The sequence below is a fragment of the Mobula birostris genome, chromosome 2, assembly GCF_030028105.1.
Source record: "Mobula birostris isolate sMobBir1 chromosome 2, sMobBir1.hap1, whole genome shotgun sequence".
NCBI classification, from domain to species: Eukaryota; Metazoa; Chordata; class Chondrichthyes; order Myliobatiformes; family Myliobatidae; genus Mobula; species Mobula birostris.
In genome coordinates this window covers 223,852,205-223,870,821 of record NC_092371.1, presented here as the reverse complement: position 1 = coordinate 223,870,821, position 18,617 = coordinate 223,852,205, and the positions used below count along the sequence as shown (strand labels likewise).

The following is an 18,617-nucleotide window of genomic DNA, read 5'->3' as shown; positions in this document are numbered from 1 at the left end:
TACTAAGACCTGCGGAAATACACACAGCTTTCAAATTTTACTTTTATTTTTTTTAATATATTTTTTTATTTGGGAAAGGTATTCACAAGTATTACACAAACTTTTTTACATATAAAAACCTTTTCTATTTTTTTTATATATGTATAGATCTGTATATACTTTTACATTCACAAGTACATGTTCATATTTGTTCATACCCACAGATATACTTATCCAATCCCCGGGTACTTATTTACTTCATTTTATAATTTTTTCCCAAATCTTTTCCTTTACTTGTATTAATTCCATGTTTTCCATAAATAAAACAGTGAACATTCGAACCGAGGGAGCTTACGTTAACCATATAACTATATTGATGAGGAAATCAGTAGGAACCTTAAGGAGAGTCATCTAAAGTCTGCTCGCATTGGGGTTATAAATTCAATCCATTTATTCCAAATTTGATAAAATTTTTTGAATTTTCAGTAAGTCATCTTTTCCATTTTAAATATTTCCAAAATAATTTCACGCCAATCTTCTAATGTAGGTGATGTTGGATTTAGCCACTTTTTGGTGATTGATTTCTTACTTGCCGCTAAAAGGGCCTGCAGCAGCTTTATATCTTTCTTCTGCTCCAAAAACAATACATGCCCCAAATAGAGAGTCTCCAAGTTCAGAGGTATTTGAGTCTTAAATACCTTAACTAATGTTCTGTGTATATCTTTCCAATATAAACGTATTCAAATTTTACTTTTAAAGCACAAATGAGGCACAATAGCATAGCTGATAGAGCTCCCGAGACCCGGGTTCAATCCCAACCTCTGGAGCTATCTGCGTAGAATTTGTATGTTTCCATGTGACAATGAGGTTTTCCACTGGCTGTTCCAGGTTCCAGCACATTCCAAAGATGAGTAGTTTGGTTGGTAAATTGACCATCGTCCAATGACCCAAGATGGTTCGTAAAATCTGGGAGGGATTGAGGGAATGTGAGGAGAATGAAATGAGATTCACGTAGGCTTGATGTAAGTAGGTGCTTGATGGTCAGCACAGACTGGGTGGGCCAAAAAGTCTTTCTCTGCCCCTTGACTTTCTGTCTCACGGAAGGTGCCACTTCTACATGGTATAAGCAACTTTAATGATTCTGTACTCCCAGCAGAGTTCAAGTTAGCAGCAAAGCTACAGCATTTTACCACTAGTTCTCAGACTACCTTCTGTTCGATTACAGTTTGCATTTTTGCTGTCTTTTTCACATCATCAAGGTATTCAAAGTGTTTCTTTGTCAAGAAAATACATTTAAAGTGTGGTTGTGTTAATTTAATAGTGACACACAGATTACACAAAACAAGGAACCATTGACAGCAGTGATTCATAAGAACATAAGAAATAGGAGCAGGAGTAGGCCATTCAGCTCCATCTACCTGCCTTTTCCACATAACCCTTAATTCCCCTACTATGTAAAAATTTATCTAAAAGTATCTTAAATATATTTCATGAAGAAGCCTCAGCTGCTTCCCTGGGCAGAGAATTCCACAGATTCACCCTCTCTGGGAAAAACAGTTTCTCCTCATCTCTGTCCTAAATCTTCTCCCCTGAATCTGGAGGCAATGTCCCCTAGTTCTAGTCTCACCTACCAATGGAAACAACTTTCCCTCTTCTACCTTATCTATCCCTTTCACTTAAATCAGAAATGTTAATTGGTTAATTTAAAATCTTCCCGCTTCTTATTTGGTTAGAGCCACGAAAGGGTGGACAGGTTCTTGAAATATGGAACCTTCGACAGTGATACACTTATCACTTATACAGTTATTTAATGTTTCATTCTAAAAATATGCATATTCACAAATTTTGTGGAGCTTCAATCCTCAATTTTCTGACTGCATGAATATATCCTTGAATAATTAAACATTTTAAAGCCAAGATGAGAAAGTTCCAATCGCATCAAAAAGAAAAATATTATTTTTTCCATACATTCTGTTCAATGGTTAGTATTAGTATTTATACTGAACTGTCTTATTTATGCATAAGAAAATATCTGAATGGCTTTGTTCTAGCTGTGCTGCATATTGGAGATGAGTGAAAGCACATTTTAAGAAATGTTTTACACCTCTTTTTCACATTTAAAAATTGTTTATAAATTTACACCTACTGCCTCTTGGAAGGTCAGTTAATTAAAGTTTTAATATGGTTTCTAAATTATTGGAGCGATACGGCAGTGTAACGCCCAGCACAACACTTAACAGCTCCAGCTTTAAATCCCTCCGTGTGGTTTTCCTCCGGGTGCTCCCGTTTCCTCCCACAGTCCAAAGGTACTGGTTAGGTTTAGTAAGTTGTGGGCATGCTCTGTTGGTGTCGGAAGCAAGGCAACACTTATGAGCTTCCCCAAGAACATCCTTGAATGTGTTGGTCATCGATGCAAACGGTGTATTTCACTGTATGATTTGATGTACATGTGACATATAAAGCTGATTTTAATCTTTATCCCTCAACTTTGATTTTATTGTTATTTAACAGACTGATTTCTTAGCAATTGAGATGCGTAAAGGCAAAGTCAACTTCCTGTGGGACGTGGGATCTGGTATCGGGCGTGTTGAATATCCAGATTTGATCATTAATGACCAGTATTGGTACAGAATTGAAGCCTCAAGGTAAGTTTCATGCTTCTGACTTGATTGCTATTAACTAAATATCAGTAGCTCAAAGTATTAAAAGAATTTAAAGAAAAATATGTTTTAGAAATTCCATCCCAAACAAGCATGGCCTCCCATTTTCAGACAAAATACATTAATACGTTCTGTCTATATGGTGAGGTTTTCTTATCTTTCATTGAGGCTTAAATATTTGAGTACTTGGTGTGGTTATATGATTTATGGGGACTTCTGGACAAGTCAATTCTATAGTTCCTCAATGTTAAATTTCCACTCAAATTAAATAACTTGGATAGAACACACACATATGTAGATTAACGAGCTTGTTAAGAATCAGCGGAATTTCACTTGGCTGGAAAGTGATAGCACCAATGTCCATGCCTATTCCTGGGTGGAAACGGGATACTAATGGAATCAAAGTCACAGTGATAAACAGATTGTTCTTTTGTTCCTGACACCTTTCCATCCACCATCATTTTTACTGGACCTGTAAGTAGACAGCCAAATTTTCAAATGCTGATAATGTTGGGTGTTCAACAGTCTAACGGTATTTCATAATGTCTGCTGGAAATTACCTTATACCAATTTCTGATTTGACATTGAACCCATGAACACTACCTCACTACTTTTTTATTTCTGTTTTTGCACTACTTATTTAATTTAACTATTTAATATATATACTTACTGTAATGCGCAGTTTCTTTTTCTATTATGTATCACATTATACTGCTGCCACAAAGATAACAAATTTCACAGCATACGCTAGTGATATTAAATCTGATTCTGATTCCAAACAGAACGAGTTCATTCTTTTGCCCCGTGGGACAAAAAGAAGCATCACTACTTACGTTTTTTAGCTCACATGATAACTCAATATTTCTGGAAGTTATCTCTCCCAAAAAATATCAGTTTAAATTCATCTCGGAGCTGCTGGATTTCTTGCTCTGTTCCCAGCCTGTCTCCATTGATAGCAATTGTTAAGCTTCCCAAATGTGCCTCAGTCAGCCCACCCAGTGAGCATTGCACATGAAGAGAATATTCCAATACAACTATGAGTTACACACACAAAATACTGGAGGAACTCAGCAGGTCAGACGGTATCTATGGAGGGGAGTAAACAGCTGATGCTTTGGGCTGAGACCCTTCATAAGGACTTTGTATTACCTAGATATGCTTTTTAAAGATGTACTGAATGTTACAAATTACCAACAGTCAATGTGCTTCCATATAAGGTCACCAAGCACCAAAAAAAGATAAAGAACCTAATAGTCATATCACATAAATATTATGGCTACAAGAGCAGGTCAGAGTCTGGATCTCCTCTGGAGCGTTGCACATTTTTCGATACGACAAAGCCTTTCCAGAATCAGTCAGACATGATGAATTTGATGCACTATTCTCCCCTTGGCTGGAGGAGTGCAGTTACAACGGGACCCTGGAAGCTCATCACCATCTCGGACAAAGCTGCCCTTCCACTGTCCATCCCATTCACTCACTCCACCATTGACACCAATGTACAATTCACCAAAATCAGGCCAGGGCTTCTCCAAGCTCATAGTTCCTGCCATCTGGGAGGACAAGAACAGCAACAACATAGGAACACTGCCTCCTGCCTGCATACTTCCTTAACTTAGCTTCATTGTCTCAGGGTCTGAATCCTGGGGGTTTTACCCAACGATCCCTTGAATGTAATTGTACCACAAGTACTGCAGCATTTCAAGTAAGTATAAAAACCAAAGATGATTCAAGGATCAACTTTATTTGCCATATTCCGTACATTTGTATGTATTAGGCATTTGCTGTGCTGTGTTGGCATGACATGTAACAAAAGTGCAATAATTGTGAAGAATAAAGGATTGTATAAAAATGAAGTTAGAGGTTAAAGTACGGATATGGAATAAAATGTACGTGTGAATACAAGTACTTTGGATGGGTTGGGGCGGGGAATAATTGGATCCTTAAATACTACCATTTATTAACAATGTTATCAGTATTATAAAAGGTGATTTAAAGTATTTACAGTGCTGTGCAGTGACTGAGGTAATAGATAGAGGGGGTGAGAGAGCTAACAGGAATGCTTGATCATGTTAACTGCCTGGGGTAAGAAGCTTTTACGATGCCATGATGTGTTTGTTTTAATAGCTCTATCGCACTTTGCAGAAGGGAGCTTTTGGAAAAGGCAGTTTACTGGGTGGGTAGTGTTTGCAAACATTTTGTTTCCTGCCCACTTCTTTGTCCTGGACATATGCAAGTCCTGCAGTGATGGTAGACTGAAGCCAATGATCTTTTCTACTAACCTGACAATAACCTAAACAATGGACAATGTAAAAGATATCAGATTCTTACCATAACTGAGATGTTACACCTGTCATGAAAAATTGAGCAAACTAGAATTCTTTTCTCGCGGGAAAAAAAGGGAAAATGAAGGTTCAGCTGATAAAAATCATTAAGATTTCATCAGACTTGTATAAGCATGAGAATACATTTTCACTTGCATCGGAGACCACAATGGCAACAAATATATGAGTATCACGAATGAATCCAATAATGATTTCAGGAGAATTATTTTTACTCAGAAGACACTTTAAGTGAGTTACTCAGAACCCCACATTAGTATTTTTAGCTTATTAGCATAGATAGATTTAAGAGGAGTTAAATATTGTAAAGGAGAAATGTAGAGTGTTTCAAGGATGTTCAGTAGAAAGTTAGGGATACTCTTATGAAATATTGAACTAGATGTCTGTTTCTGTTTTCAGTATTATGTGACAATATAATTGAATATCATACTATTGTGCAGTTAAATTAATTAGTTCATAGTTAAATTAAGGGCTAAAAACAGGCCTGTTGGACTCTTATTTGGGAACAGTGTATTTGAGGAACTAAAAGAAGAGGAATAAAATGGAGTAAGAATAATTTTAAAATATTTTTCTCACAGTGATTCCTGATTCTAGAATCATTAACTTTCCATTCTTCTTGTCACCATCTTCATTTTCTCACATCCATCTTCATAAGACAGAGGTAGTATTGAGCAGTCTCCTTTGAACTTCCCTTACAGTAATGAATTACATTCAAACAATATTTAATGTCATTGCATAATATTTGATCTTCAGCTCCTTAATGTTTAAACAATGACCAATCTCTTTTGTGCAAAAGATTTAGAAGAAATGGTACAATTTCCGTACGTGCATTGGATGGTCCAAGAGCAAGCATCGTGCCAACAGTTTACAGCGGAGTCTCACCTGAAGGCTACACAATACTTGACGTGGATGCAAATGCTTATTTGTTTGTCGGTGGTTTAACAGGAGAAGTAAAGGTACGGCATAGCATTTCTCATGATGTGGTTATTTGATTTACAATGTTAATTTGCCAATGATTAATTTGCTGAAATCATCTATTCGATATGGAGGATACAGTATTTATTTGCAAAATTAGCATATTAAATGCTACATTAATTTAATCACTACTTGAGCATTTCTGTGCACAGTGAGACAACTTTATAGAGCACTTTTCATTATACTAAGACATCTCAAAGCACTTTGGTGTTGGTGCAGTACGTTTTGAAATATAATCACTGTTGTACAAGAGGTAATACTCCAACTATGTTCTACAACTTTTACGTGGCGAGGTCTCACTATGCCTCTGTTTGCAGGAATAAATACTAAACAGAAAGCAGCGACAGCTGATTTACTATTAAGTTCTTATAGAACAGGGAGGGTAGACAGGTCTTCTGTTTAACGACATTTCCAACCCCCTTCATCTCTGCATATGCATTGGTGTGTTAGCTTGGATTATGGGCTGAAGTCCCTGGAGCAGGCTTAAGTACAGCATCTCTGATCCAGAGGCGAGAGAGTTCCTCAGTGAGCTACAACTGATGCATGATACTTCTAAGAATTACTTTTCTTGTGGGCCCTTTTATAGCATTGCTTGTTGTGGAACTGGTTTATAACATGGATTCATTGCATTGTAGCTTTATATTCATTATTCATAAATGTGATAAAATGCTGATTGAAAGGGAAAACTGATTGGAAAACACTAGGATACTGAAAGACAACACCGAAGACCACTTGTCACCTCCTTCTATGCCAGCTCTTGACAGAGCAATCCTATCAATCTCATTTGCCCTTCCTTATTTTCTTGTCGTGTTAACTTATGAACTACTTTGCAAAGAAGTTTGATGAATTCATGGCTGCAGGTTTGCACCACCATCAATTACATAGCATAGGAAATAAGGGAGCAGGAAAAAATACCCACTAAAAATTGTGGAGAATCTTTGTTACAGTTCAATCTATTTAAAATTGCTCTCAAATTCGCAGATATGAAGTTGTTTCCATCAAGAAATAAAATGTGCATTGTGGTGCCCAGGTTTTAAAGCCTGACTATTTTAAATTACTTATTGGAAAAGAAAAGTCTATGAAGACCACCAAATTCTTTAGTCTCCTTCACAGAGGAAAAGTGAAAACAAATTGCTGGTGCAGTGAAACTATCTGTTCAAGTTTTATCTTGGAGGTGCGAGAGATTCTGCAGATGCTGGAAACCCAGGGCAAAACACACAAAATGCCGGAGGAACTCAGTAGGTCAGGCAACATCCATGGACGGAAATGAATAGTTGACGTTTTAGGTCAAGACCCTTAATCAGGTAACACACATCAAAGTTGCTGGTGAACGCAGCAGGCCAGGCAGCATCTCTAGGAAGAGGTACAGTCGACATTTCAGGCCGAGACCCTTCGTCAGGGCTAACCTGTCAACCTTTCAGGCCTGAAACGTTGACTGTACCTCTTCCTAGAGATGCTGCCTGGCCTGCTGCGTTCACCAGCAACTTTGATGTGTATTGCTTGAATTTCCAGCATCTGCAGAATTCCTGTTGTTTGCGCCCTTAATCAGGTGAAGGGTTCAGCCTGAAACATCGACTGTTTATTTCCCTTCATAGATGCTGCCTGACCTGCTGAGTTTTTCCTTCATTTTTTTTTGGGTGTTGCTTACTTACTGTTTCGGTCTTTTTTTTTGCATTTCTACTTTCATATGGTCTTTCATGTCTTATGGTTCTCCAGAACCCAGATTTCAAATCAGTTAAAACAATAAAAAATCTGCAGGAAGCTAATTTATGATTTTTAGTGAATAATTTTCTGATCAGGCATTATCTAATGAAATGGTTAAATGGACCACTCATTTCTTACAGTCATAAGAAAATTCAGAAGTGAAACAGCATGTAAATGAAACCTGTTTATGTTAGATTCTGTTAAAGTTCTGGGATATTAATTGAAAGAATATGCTGCTCTTAAGTACATTGTGAGGGAGGGAATTCATCTTTGGAGATATAGTTTGCTCATCTAATTTTGGATGGGTTGATATCATATTGGTTTTGTAGCCTGAGGAAAAATACACACTCAGGACAACAAATACTTTTTCTGGTCTTTAATTCTTTTATCTGTTTTAGATGTTTTAATACAGGAAGAGGGTATCAACATTTTAAAAAAGCAAAATGAATTTTAAAAAAACACAGTTCCGCTGATACAATCAGCTTAGTTTTGGTCCACAACCTTGTCTAGCAATTGGTCACGTATGCAGTATGAAAATAAATAAAACAAGGTATACAAAACCAATATGGTAGTGGCAATTCTAAAAAAAACTAAACAAACAACATTAGAATCCCACCAACCCTGCACCTTATACACAACATCAAAAATATGAGTAAATATATCTCATCTTAACTAAGAGATATACCCACTTTGGTGCACATGTGCTTAACTCACAAACACATATAGGTTAAACCCTGAAACAAGTTCTCCTTGCTCATGCTACATGAACAAAGATTAACACATTCACATTACTCTGTTACGTCCACATTTGGTCATGAAACAATAAAATCGGACAAAAATAAACTTTTACAAAAACTTTTACAGTATATCGCCTTACAGTTAAATTACTATAAAGACTAACCTACGAGGCCGATAAGGAACTTTGCACAACCACGCTATCCAGCGCCGATACCTTACTCGTGGAAACCTTTCCTCACCATATGACTAGCACTCGACAGTCTTTCTAGAACATGGTAAATCTTCTTTCTACTCCACATGTGCATAATGACATCACCATTTTCTCTTAAAGGCACAGGTGGCTATTTTAGCATTACCAGGTTGAGTAAGTGCACTTCAACAATAAAAAATGATTTTCATTGGTGACCTGGTTACATTAGAATATCATTAATTGTCTTGGAGCCTCATGGCATTAGTGGAGCTGCTGTTAGCACTTCATATTCTTCAAATTCATACAGCCTCCTTCCTCTAACTGATTTAGGCATGCTCCACGTTAGTAATACCTTAAGAAATTTAGGACTTTGCGACATTCTGTATCCTGCTCAGAATAAAAATAAAATAATGATTTTTTTAAACTTCAAGCTGCATAGGTGTTCTGCATGTAGAGAACAGATCAGAATTTCACATCGATTTGTTTCTATTTATGATTAGCTGTTGTAATTAAGTACTGTGATTTTAATTGCTCTCTTTAAATCATTCAAGAAATCAGATGTAGTCAAAACAACTACATTCTCTGGATGTATGGGTGAAACTTCATTGGATCGTAAGCCAATTGGATTGTGGAATTACAGAGAGAGACAGGGAGAGTGCAAAGGCTGTGTCGTAAGGTATGTATGTTTTCCCAAGTATAGATTGCAGCTGTCACTCCATTTTATTCTTCATTTTGAAAACAGGAGGATGAAAATGGGGTAGTCTCTGGCCTGGTAAGAAAAGTTACCCACAAAAAGAAAACATAAGGTCGAATCATATTTTCTCAACAACTAGTTTGTTTCTGATGCCAAAACTCTTTAAAGAGTGCAGTTTTTACAAAATTGAATTTCTACTCCAAAGAAGTGATTCCACTCTTCCTATTTCCCGCCACTGTGGTTTGATTCCCATTGCTGTCTGTATGGAGTTTGTGTGTTCTCCCAGTGACTGCTTGGGTTTTCTCTGGGTGCTCCAGTTTCCTCCCACAGTCCAAGGATGGGGTTAGTGAGTTGTGGGCATGCCATGTTGGTGCCAGAAGCGAGGCAGCACTTGTGGGCTTCCCAGCACAATCAACGCTGATTTGATTTGATGCAAACAACGCATTTCACTGTATGTTTCGATGTACATGTGACAAACAAAGCTAACCTTTAATCAACAGAGGAGCAGAATCGGTTTTGAACAGAACCATATTATACTGAGTCTTCTAACTCTGCAACAAAGACGCTATTTACCCATCCTTTATGCTGTTGTTGTTCGTCCATCGTCAATGTCGATGAGGACCTCAACACCAGATGGTGTTGAGACTAGCGCATGATTTGGATTTAAGTGAGGGAGAGTTACGCAGCATCAGCCTCACTTTCTCTTCCCAATTCCCATCTGGATCCAGTGGCAAGACAGAGTCGAGACGGCTGGGGATGGAACTAGACGCAGTGGATGACCAGGACATCTTCTGAGTCTTGTCCTGCTCTATACATTCCACGACGCTTGCAGAGACTGCCTTCTTGACCGTTGGACCTTCCATTGGTTTCGTCCGCTCAATCTGCCAGAGTCTGTCTTCACATGCTGGGATAGACAACTCCCTATCACACCGAGGGTTTGAGACCCGTCAGCTACCCTCACCTGGTTTAGCCGGCCTGTTGAAGCCGTTGGCCGGGGTGTGGCCGCTGTCGCATGCAAACAGCTAAGGGGAGCCACAGGTGAGAGCTGATTGCCAGGTGGGGACCAAAGGTGGACTAACCATCTTGAAAAGGATGTGACATGCTCCCCCATCAGAGGTGCTACCCCTCCCTGACACCCCATATACCCCAAACACCTCATCCTTTATGTACCAGTTCTGTGCAGCCCCTTCACAATTAATACCACTCCCCTGCTCTTTCAGTTGCTTCTTGCCCCATTTCTTTTTAATAAGTTATTATTGATTTGAAGAACACCTCTCACAATACTCTGGCCACATCAACAGTGATGTAACCTGGGGTCATCAGGTGTTTCAGGTCTTTCAACATGGGACACCCTCTCCCAGGTGACCCAGCCGTGGCTGATCAAGTTATGGCTTGTGTTCAGGTAGAATGTGCTGCAGATTCCCCCTGGACTTGCTCTCTTCATCCAGAGCCATCTTCAGACTACTTCTGACACTTTTTTAAGCAATTCCCAAAAGCTCGTAGCCCAGTGTGAGTAAACGTTTGTACTCATCAGCCTTCTGTTCTTCCCAATTGTTTTATATTTGTGATTAGCTAAATTATGGAAAAATGACTAAGGCAGAATTGGATTAAAAGTTCTTAATTGGGCGGGCATTTCCGTGTGTGGGGGGAGGGGATCGTTAAGTTCAATTTTACTAAGTGACAATATGATTTAGCAAAAGTGGATGCTAAATGGAATGGGAGCTATTCAAACTAAAGAATTAGAGAAATATATATCCACTAAGCAGAAGGGTAGCTGTCAAAAATCCAGCATCCTGTGGATATTCTCAGGATCAAACATGAGGATTATGTTAATTGAGGTTTATGTTGAGAGGGATTTAGTAGGGGCAGGAGTGAAATCAAAAAGAAAGTTGAGGCATGTTGTCAAATCAAGAAAAATACAAGATGTTATGAGTACGTAACTGGCATACAGGCAGTACACAGGTTACAATGGCGTTTCATTCCTGGGAACTGTTTGTAACCTGAGCTGTTCGTGAATCAGAATTTAACAAAGCACTGTGTTGCTGAGATGGAAGAGCAGCCACCATCTGTCCTCATTGAGTCAGTCAGTGAGTGAGTGATTCTGCCCGACATTCTCCGTTCTGTTCAGTTTGACCCAGCCCTTGATTGTCGCAGCTGGGGGAGTGGCTGTCAGGGAATGAAGGCACATGGAATTAAATATGAATCAGACTCAGCTGTTGTTTTGTGGCAGCTGTAGAGTGCAAGCATAAAATTTACTATAATTTGCAAGAAGAAATAAAGTAGACAGTGCAAAAGAGGAATAAGGAGGAACATGGGTTCATGGGTTAGTGGACTGTTCAGAAATCTGCTGGATGAATGGGAGAAGCTGTTCCTCAAATGTTGGGTGTGGATCTTCAGTCTCTTGTACCTCCTCCCTGGTGGAATAGAATCATAGAAAAGTACAGTGCAGAAAACAGGCCCTTTGGCCCATCTAGTCCATGCCGAACCCATTTAAACTGCCTACTCCCATCACCCCGCACCAGGACCATAGCCCTCCATACCCCTACTATCCATGTACTTCACCTAAATGTTCAAACTGAGCTCGCATCCACTACTCACGCTGACAGCTCATTCCACACGACCCTCTTAATGAAGAAGCTTCCCCTCATGTTCCCTTTAAACTTTTCACCTTTCATTCTTAGCCCATGACCTTTGGTTGTAGTCCCACCCAACCTCAGTGGAAAAAGCCTGCTTGCATTTACTGTGCCTATACCCCTCATAATTCTGTATCCCTCTATCAAATCTCCCCTCAATCTTCTATGTTCTGTCACATGATCGGCAACAATGAATTATCAATTGAGACAGGTTTTATAAAAACAAACAAACATTTATTAAACTCTGCTCAACAATAGTGAAAAATATTCAAAGGACTAACTTAACTGGAAGTTAACTAGTATACAGAAACTCTGGAACAGTTCTTAAAAGGGTAAATGCGAAAACAGTTCTTAAAGTGGTAAATTCGAAGCCAGTCTGAAAAACGGTAAATTCGAAAGTCCAATTGATTTACACAGTCGATACGGAGTGATTTCTCTGGAAACGAATTTCAAAGACGTAACGTTACTGCTGATTCTCCAAAGGATTCACAACGAAGGAAATAATATGGCTTAAAGGAACTGACCTTTTCCTGGCGAGGGGACACTGCACAACTTCCCTGCTCTTACAGGAATTATCTCAGATACAGGTCACCACTTCTGAATGAATGCTCAATAAGATTGATCCTCTATAAAACCTCCAAGTGACTCCAACTTTATTCAATCCTTCAGGTTCTCGTCCTTTAGTAAGGTCTTCACTCCCCAATACTACTGTAAAGGACACCAACAAAGCTGGCAGCGATTGGTGAAACTGCCGGCACAATGATTTTACCTTACAATAGAAAGTAGAACTCCTCTTTAAAGTGAAACTGCGTCATGAGACAAATATGCAGCATAACGGAGTAACTAACGAAGCAAACAACAACTCAACTGAAACTAACTGCGTCACACCAGGGGTCTCCTTTATACCTGTTGAGAACAGGTCATCACGTGACCTCACACTGGCAGGAAAATTACATCATGTGACCTCCACAAGACCATTACATCATGCTCATAAGACAGTCACAAGATACCCACGGGGTATGTAACAGTTCCAAGGAATGAAGTCCTAACTTATTCAATCTTTCCTTCTAATTCAGATCGTTCAGACCTGGCAACATCCTTGTAAGTTTTCTTTCAACCTTATTCACATCTTTCCTGTGGGAAGGTGACGAAAACTGCACACAGTACAGTACTCCAAATTAGGCCTCTTATACAACTTCAACACAACATCCCATCTCCTATGCTCAGTACTTTGATTTACGAAAGCCAACTTGCCAAAAGCTTTCTTTATGACACTATCTACCTGTGACACCACTTTCAAAGAATTACGAACCTGAATTCCCAGATCTCGTTGTTCTACCACAAAATGCAACATTTTGCACTTGTCTGCATTGAATTCCACCTGTCACTCTTCAGCCCATCTCCTGACCCAGATCTGGGCCGTACCCTCCAAATATCCGGACCTACCTCTCGGTTTTTTTGCACTACCTTACTTTCCATTTTTCTATTTTCTATTTGTGATTTATAATTTAAATTTTTAATATTTACTAATTTTTACTACTTTTAATATTTTTAATGTTTGTAATCCAGGGAGCTGAAAGCGCAGTATCAATTTTGGCTGTGATGATTGTACGTTCTAGTATCAATTGTTTGGCGATAATAAAGTATAAAGTAAAGTATAAAGTGTTTTTCCTGCTGACCCAGATCCCTCTGCATGCCTTGATAGCCTTCACTGTCCTCTACATGATTAAAAAAAGGGCATGTCTTAGGCACTGCCATTTAAAGATATCTTCAACGGCAGGAAGTGTTGTGTCTATGATGGAGCTGGCTGAGTTTACAACCATCTGCAGCCGTTTTTGAGCCAGCCCATTGGAGCCTCCATGCCAAGCAGTGATGTAACCAGTCAGAATGCTCTCCACAGTACATCTGTAAGGAGCCTGTATGTCCTCCCTGTGGTTTTCTCCAGATGCTCCAGTTTCCTCCTGCAGTCCAAAGACATACCAGTTAGTAGGTTAATTGGTCATTGCAAATTGTCCTGTGATTAGGCTAGGGTTAAATTGGGCGGGGGGGGGGTTCTTGGGTGGTTCGACTCTAAGGGCTAGAAGGGCCTATTCTGCGCTGTATCTCAATAAATAAATAAATCTTCGAAATTTTCTAGATTTTTGTTGACATACCAAACTGCCTCAAACTTCTAATGAAGGTTAACGGCTGTCACACCTTTGTCATGATTGCATCAGTATGTTGGGCCCTGATCTTCAGAGACATTGATGCCCAGGAACTTGAATCCGCTCACCCTTTCCACATCAATAAGGACTGGTGTGTGTGATCCCCTGACTTTCCCTTCCTAAACTCCACAGTCAGTTGGTTATTGTTGTGACACCACTTAACCAGCTGACCTATCTCCCTGCTGTATGCCTCCACTACATCATCTGAAATTCTGCCAACAAGCGTGGTGTCATTGGCAAAACTATAGAGGCGTTTGACCTGTGCCTAGCCACACAGCCATGAGTGTAGAGAGAGTAGAGCAGTGGGCTAAGCACAGATCTTGGAAGTGTGCCTGTGTTGATCGCCAGCAAGGAGGTTGATGGAATCTGGATCGAGTTGCAGGGGGAAGTACAGAGGCCCATTTTCAACTGGATGAAAATGTCTGTACCCTTACAAAAGCCAGTAAATCACACCCATCCATCATGATGGTCTCCTAAGTGCACCAATGTGTGTATGCGGTATCCATAAGACAGGCATTTTAACCTGGGGTGGACTTGTAACAAAGCAATAGCAGCAACTATTATGTAGCAAAATAATCACTGCTCTGTGTAGGAAGAAAATATGAAGTCAGTTCTAAATGATTATTTCACACCTGTCATCATAAAATTGGAGTAAGTAATGATACTTATCTAGAAATGTATTGAAGAAAGATGTGGAAGATTCACTTGTTTGAAAACAACAGAAGTGTAAATGATATTATATTAAACTAGATAAATGGAAAGACTTGAGAGGTTGTTTCAGTCAATATAGTATGTCTAACTAATAATTGAATCTTTTGGAGAGATACCTAGGAAGGCTGATAAAAGTAGCTTGTTCAGTGACTCTTTTGGTAAGATGCTTGTCATGATCCCATTAATGAGTGTAAGACAAAGAGTGGCGGGGTGGGGGGATGTGGCATGACTCAAATGTTTCTGAGAAAGCCAATAAAAGTGATTAAGAACAAACACTGGGATTTTGAAATTGAATTTTTGGGGACTGGATGCAATATAATTTAGTGAGAAGTAGAAGCAAGGGATTCAGCAGCTGCTGGAAATCTTGAGCAACACATACAAAATTGTAGTTCAACTTTAGCAAGTCAAGAGGCGTCTATCGAGAGGAATAACCTACTGAGGCATTTTGCTCTGAGACCCTTCATCAGGAACAAAAAAATAGTAAAAAGTAGAACGTGCTGTGGAATTTGTTAAATTCTGGATGAGCTCAATCTTATGGTTGGCGCGGAACGAGGTGCTGTGTCCAGAAGTTTATCTGAAGATTCAAGTCAGGAAGTGACATGTGCACGACTGAGAAGGTCCAGTGTGTGTGTGTGTGAGACAAGGGTAGACGTGATTACATTACAAAACTGGAAATAAGCATTTATTGTGATGTGGAGACCAAAATGGTTGGAAATGTAATTTGGAGTCTGATATTTAAAATCCCCAACATTCTGATTAAGTAACAAATGAACAAATAGTAATGGAAAAAAAAATTTTGGGAATCTATCCCATAATGTAATGGAAATACCTGTTGCATCAGTCAAAAATGATATCACAGGTTCTCCTCCCCCTTCCTTTTCTTCCATGGTCTTCTGTCTTCTCCTATTAGATTCCCCCTTCTCCAGCCCTTTATCTCTTTCACCAGTCAACTTTCCAGCTTTTTATGTCACCCCTCCCTCCTCCCAGTTTCACCTATCACCTGCCACCTTGTACTTCTTCTTCCCCTCCCACCACCTTCTCACTCTGACTTCTCCCCTTTCTTGCCGGTCCTGAAGAAGGGTCTCGGCCCGAAATGTTGACTGTTTACCGTTTTCCATGTCTCCAGCCTGACCTGCTGAGTTCCTCCAGCATTTGGTGTATGTTGCGATGAGAATAGTGGTGCGGAGAGACACCGGGCTGTAATATTTTCAAAAGGACTTTTATCATTGTTGAAGAGCAGGAAGCCAGAAAAAGATCTTGGTGGATTCAGGTGAAAAGAGAAATGTTGCTGGAAATGCAATGGCAATAATTCAGTTGTTAAAAGGTGAGGACAATCTTCCTGAATTGGACAACAGAGAACAGACACTAGAAAAGGAACAAGAGGAGTTGGCCTTGTATAGAGGACTTAAAAATTTCTGTGCGAAGTTCACCAGCAATAACTTTAAGCTATTTTAAGTCTTTTGTAAACTCCTAGGGGCAATCTATTCTGGTTTAATGAAGCGTTGTTAACAGTTCCAAGTGTTATTAATATCATTTCTAATGTCTTCCTCTTCTTTTAGCCCACAACCCACTGAAACTGAAGGGACAGTGCAGTTTGATGGAGAAGGTTATGCAGGTGTTAGTCGACCAACTCGATGGAACCCAAATGTGTCAGCGATTGCTTTCAAATTTAAAACGTTTTCTTCAGATGCGCTTCTCATGTATCTTGCCACAAAAGACCTGGTAAATGTCATTTTGAATCCATTCAAAACAAATCATCCTCACTTCACATGACTGAGCAGAGTTCTATTAATTATTTTTAAATGTTTCTTCACTTTAATAGCGAGATTTCATGAGTGTTGAACTGACTAATGGGCGAATAAAGGTCAGCTATGACCTAGGCTCAGGTACAGCTAATGTCACCAGTACAGAACGTCACAATGATGGAAAATGGAAATCCTTCACATTATCAAGAATTCTGAAACAAGGTATTTTTTTACAGTAATATTATCAATTTAAGAATGAACATTGAGTGGATTGTATTATTAATCAAATATTTCCCATTTTGGCAGCAAATATTTCCATACATGATGTAATAACAAATAAAGAAGAACGCCTACACATGAACTCTCCTGGAACCAACTTTGGTCTCAATCTGAAAAATAATGACAAGATATATTTTGGTGGTCTGCCTATAATACAAAATTTAAGGTATAAGTTTCTGAAGTAATACAGTTTTAATAAATTAGTTTGCAGCTCCTTGTGAATTATAGTTTAAAAGTATTTTAATTTGTACCTTCTTAGTTCTGTTTCCAGCACACATCACAATATACCTATAAATAAAACAGAATAAAAGTCAATAAGGCGATAACAAAAACAAATCAACAATAAGGTTTCATTTCAGGATGTCTAGAGTTAAAAGGCAGATAAATGTTCCAAAGTCTATATAGAATTTTGGTATGTGTTACAATGGAGTAGTGGGCACAGTTTATGAATTGATAAGGATGAAATTAGAACTGTGAAGTGAGGAAAATCATAAGAATGCGCTATCTACTACTACAGTGATCAGTTTATTTAAATATTGTTTTTGCACATACGGAAGCTAGAAATGCATAGAAAGAAAAGAGAACTAGAGGGATATGTTGTTATTGGAAGAAAGGAGGGAGGTTAAGTGACTATTAAAAGTAAGCATAGACTGCGCAAACTGGTTGGCTACTTTAGTGCAAACACGAGGAATTCTGCAGATGCAGGAAATTCAAGCAACACACATCAAAGTTGCTGGTGAACGCAGCAGGCCAGGCAGCATCTCTAGGAAGAGGTACAGTCGACGTTTCGGGCCGAGACCCTTCGTCAGGACTAGTCAGGCCCGAAACGTCGACTGTACCTCTTCCTAGAGATGCTGCCTGGCCTGCTGCGTTCACCAACAACTTTGATGTGTGTTGCTACTTTAGTGTGTGGCTGCGTAATTCTATTTGTAAGTATGTGTATTTGCTCTATGGTTTTGTGATGAAGTTGGTAATCTAAAGATTACCTTGCAAAATCTGCCGGTGTTCTGGTTGTGGGGGAGCATCAGGAGGATAACAATGTAAAGGATATACATAACAATAAGGTACAGAGAGAGGGTTAAATAGGCTCTCCCTTTCCATTCTCACACTTGGAATTTGTTTGCCAGAACCTCAAGGGCAAGCCGGCTGGATTCTGAGGTGGGCCTAGGGAATGCCAATAACAGAGATGAACAGGAAGAAAATTTTCCAGGCTCTCTCTATCCATTCACCTCTGAACCTTTATTCAATGAAGATGGGGAATGGGCAGATAGAGAGAAATCAAGCTAGGTGTCTGAAGGTAATCCAGGTAGATGTATTGTGTAGGTGTGCAAATGCATTGTTGTGAATATGGACACCTGATAGGGACCCTCATTCATCAGTAGTGTACAGCTGTATTTCCCATGATTTCTACCTATGCTGTGTTTGGCAGCTGTGAACTTGGAAATTCCAACACACACACATGACATTTCTTTCCACTGTTGTGCTGACGACACACAGCTTTACCTCCCCCGAAACCAAAAGACCAGTCAAATCTAGCCAGCCTCATGAACTGCCTTGAGGACATAAAGTGTTGGATGGCACAAAACTTCCTACAGCTGAATGATGGCAAGTCTGAAGTCGTCCTATTTGGCCCCCCTGACTCCATCAAAGTGAAGTCTTGATAACCTGTCCACCCTTGTCAAACCCCATGTCAAAAACCTTGGTGTGATATTTGATTCCGCCTTTAAGTTTGACAAGCAAGTTAATGCAGTAGTAAAAGCTAG

The 18,617-nt window shown here is 39.3% G+C and overlaps 1 protein-coding gene across 3 annotated transcripts in view; it reads left to right on the top strand.

Annotated features, from left to right (window-relative positions):
* Positions 1-18,617, top strand: part of lama2 (laminin, alpha 2) — a 399,772-nt gene that overhangs the window by 341,707 nt on the left and 39,448 nt on the right. For all 3 annotated transcript variants that reach the window (XM_072251541.1, XM_072251540.1, XM_072251542.1), the window contains 6 exons: positions 2,491-2,624; positions 5,778-5,937; positions 9,140-9,264; positions 16,390-16,552; positions 16,653-16,797; positions 16,882-17,020. In XM_072251541.1, the coding sequence (XP_072107642.1) occupies positions 2,491-2,624; positions 5,778-5,937; positions 9,140-9,264; positions 16,390-16,552; positions 16,653-16,797; positions 16,882-17,020 (866 nt within the window). The remainder of the gene's footprint in view (positions 1-2,490; positions 2,625-5,777; positions 5,938-9,139; positions 9,265-16,389; positions 16,553-16,652; positions 16,798-16,881; positions 17,021-18,617) is intronic.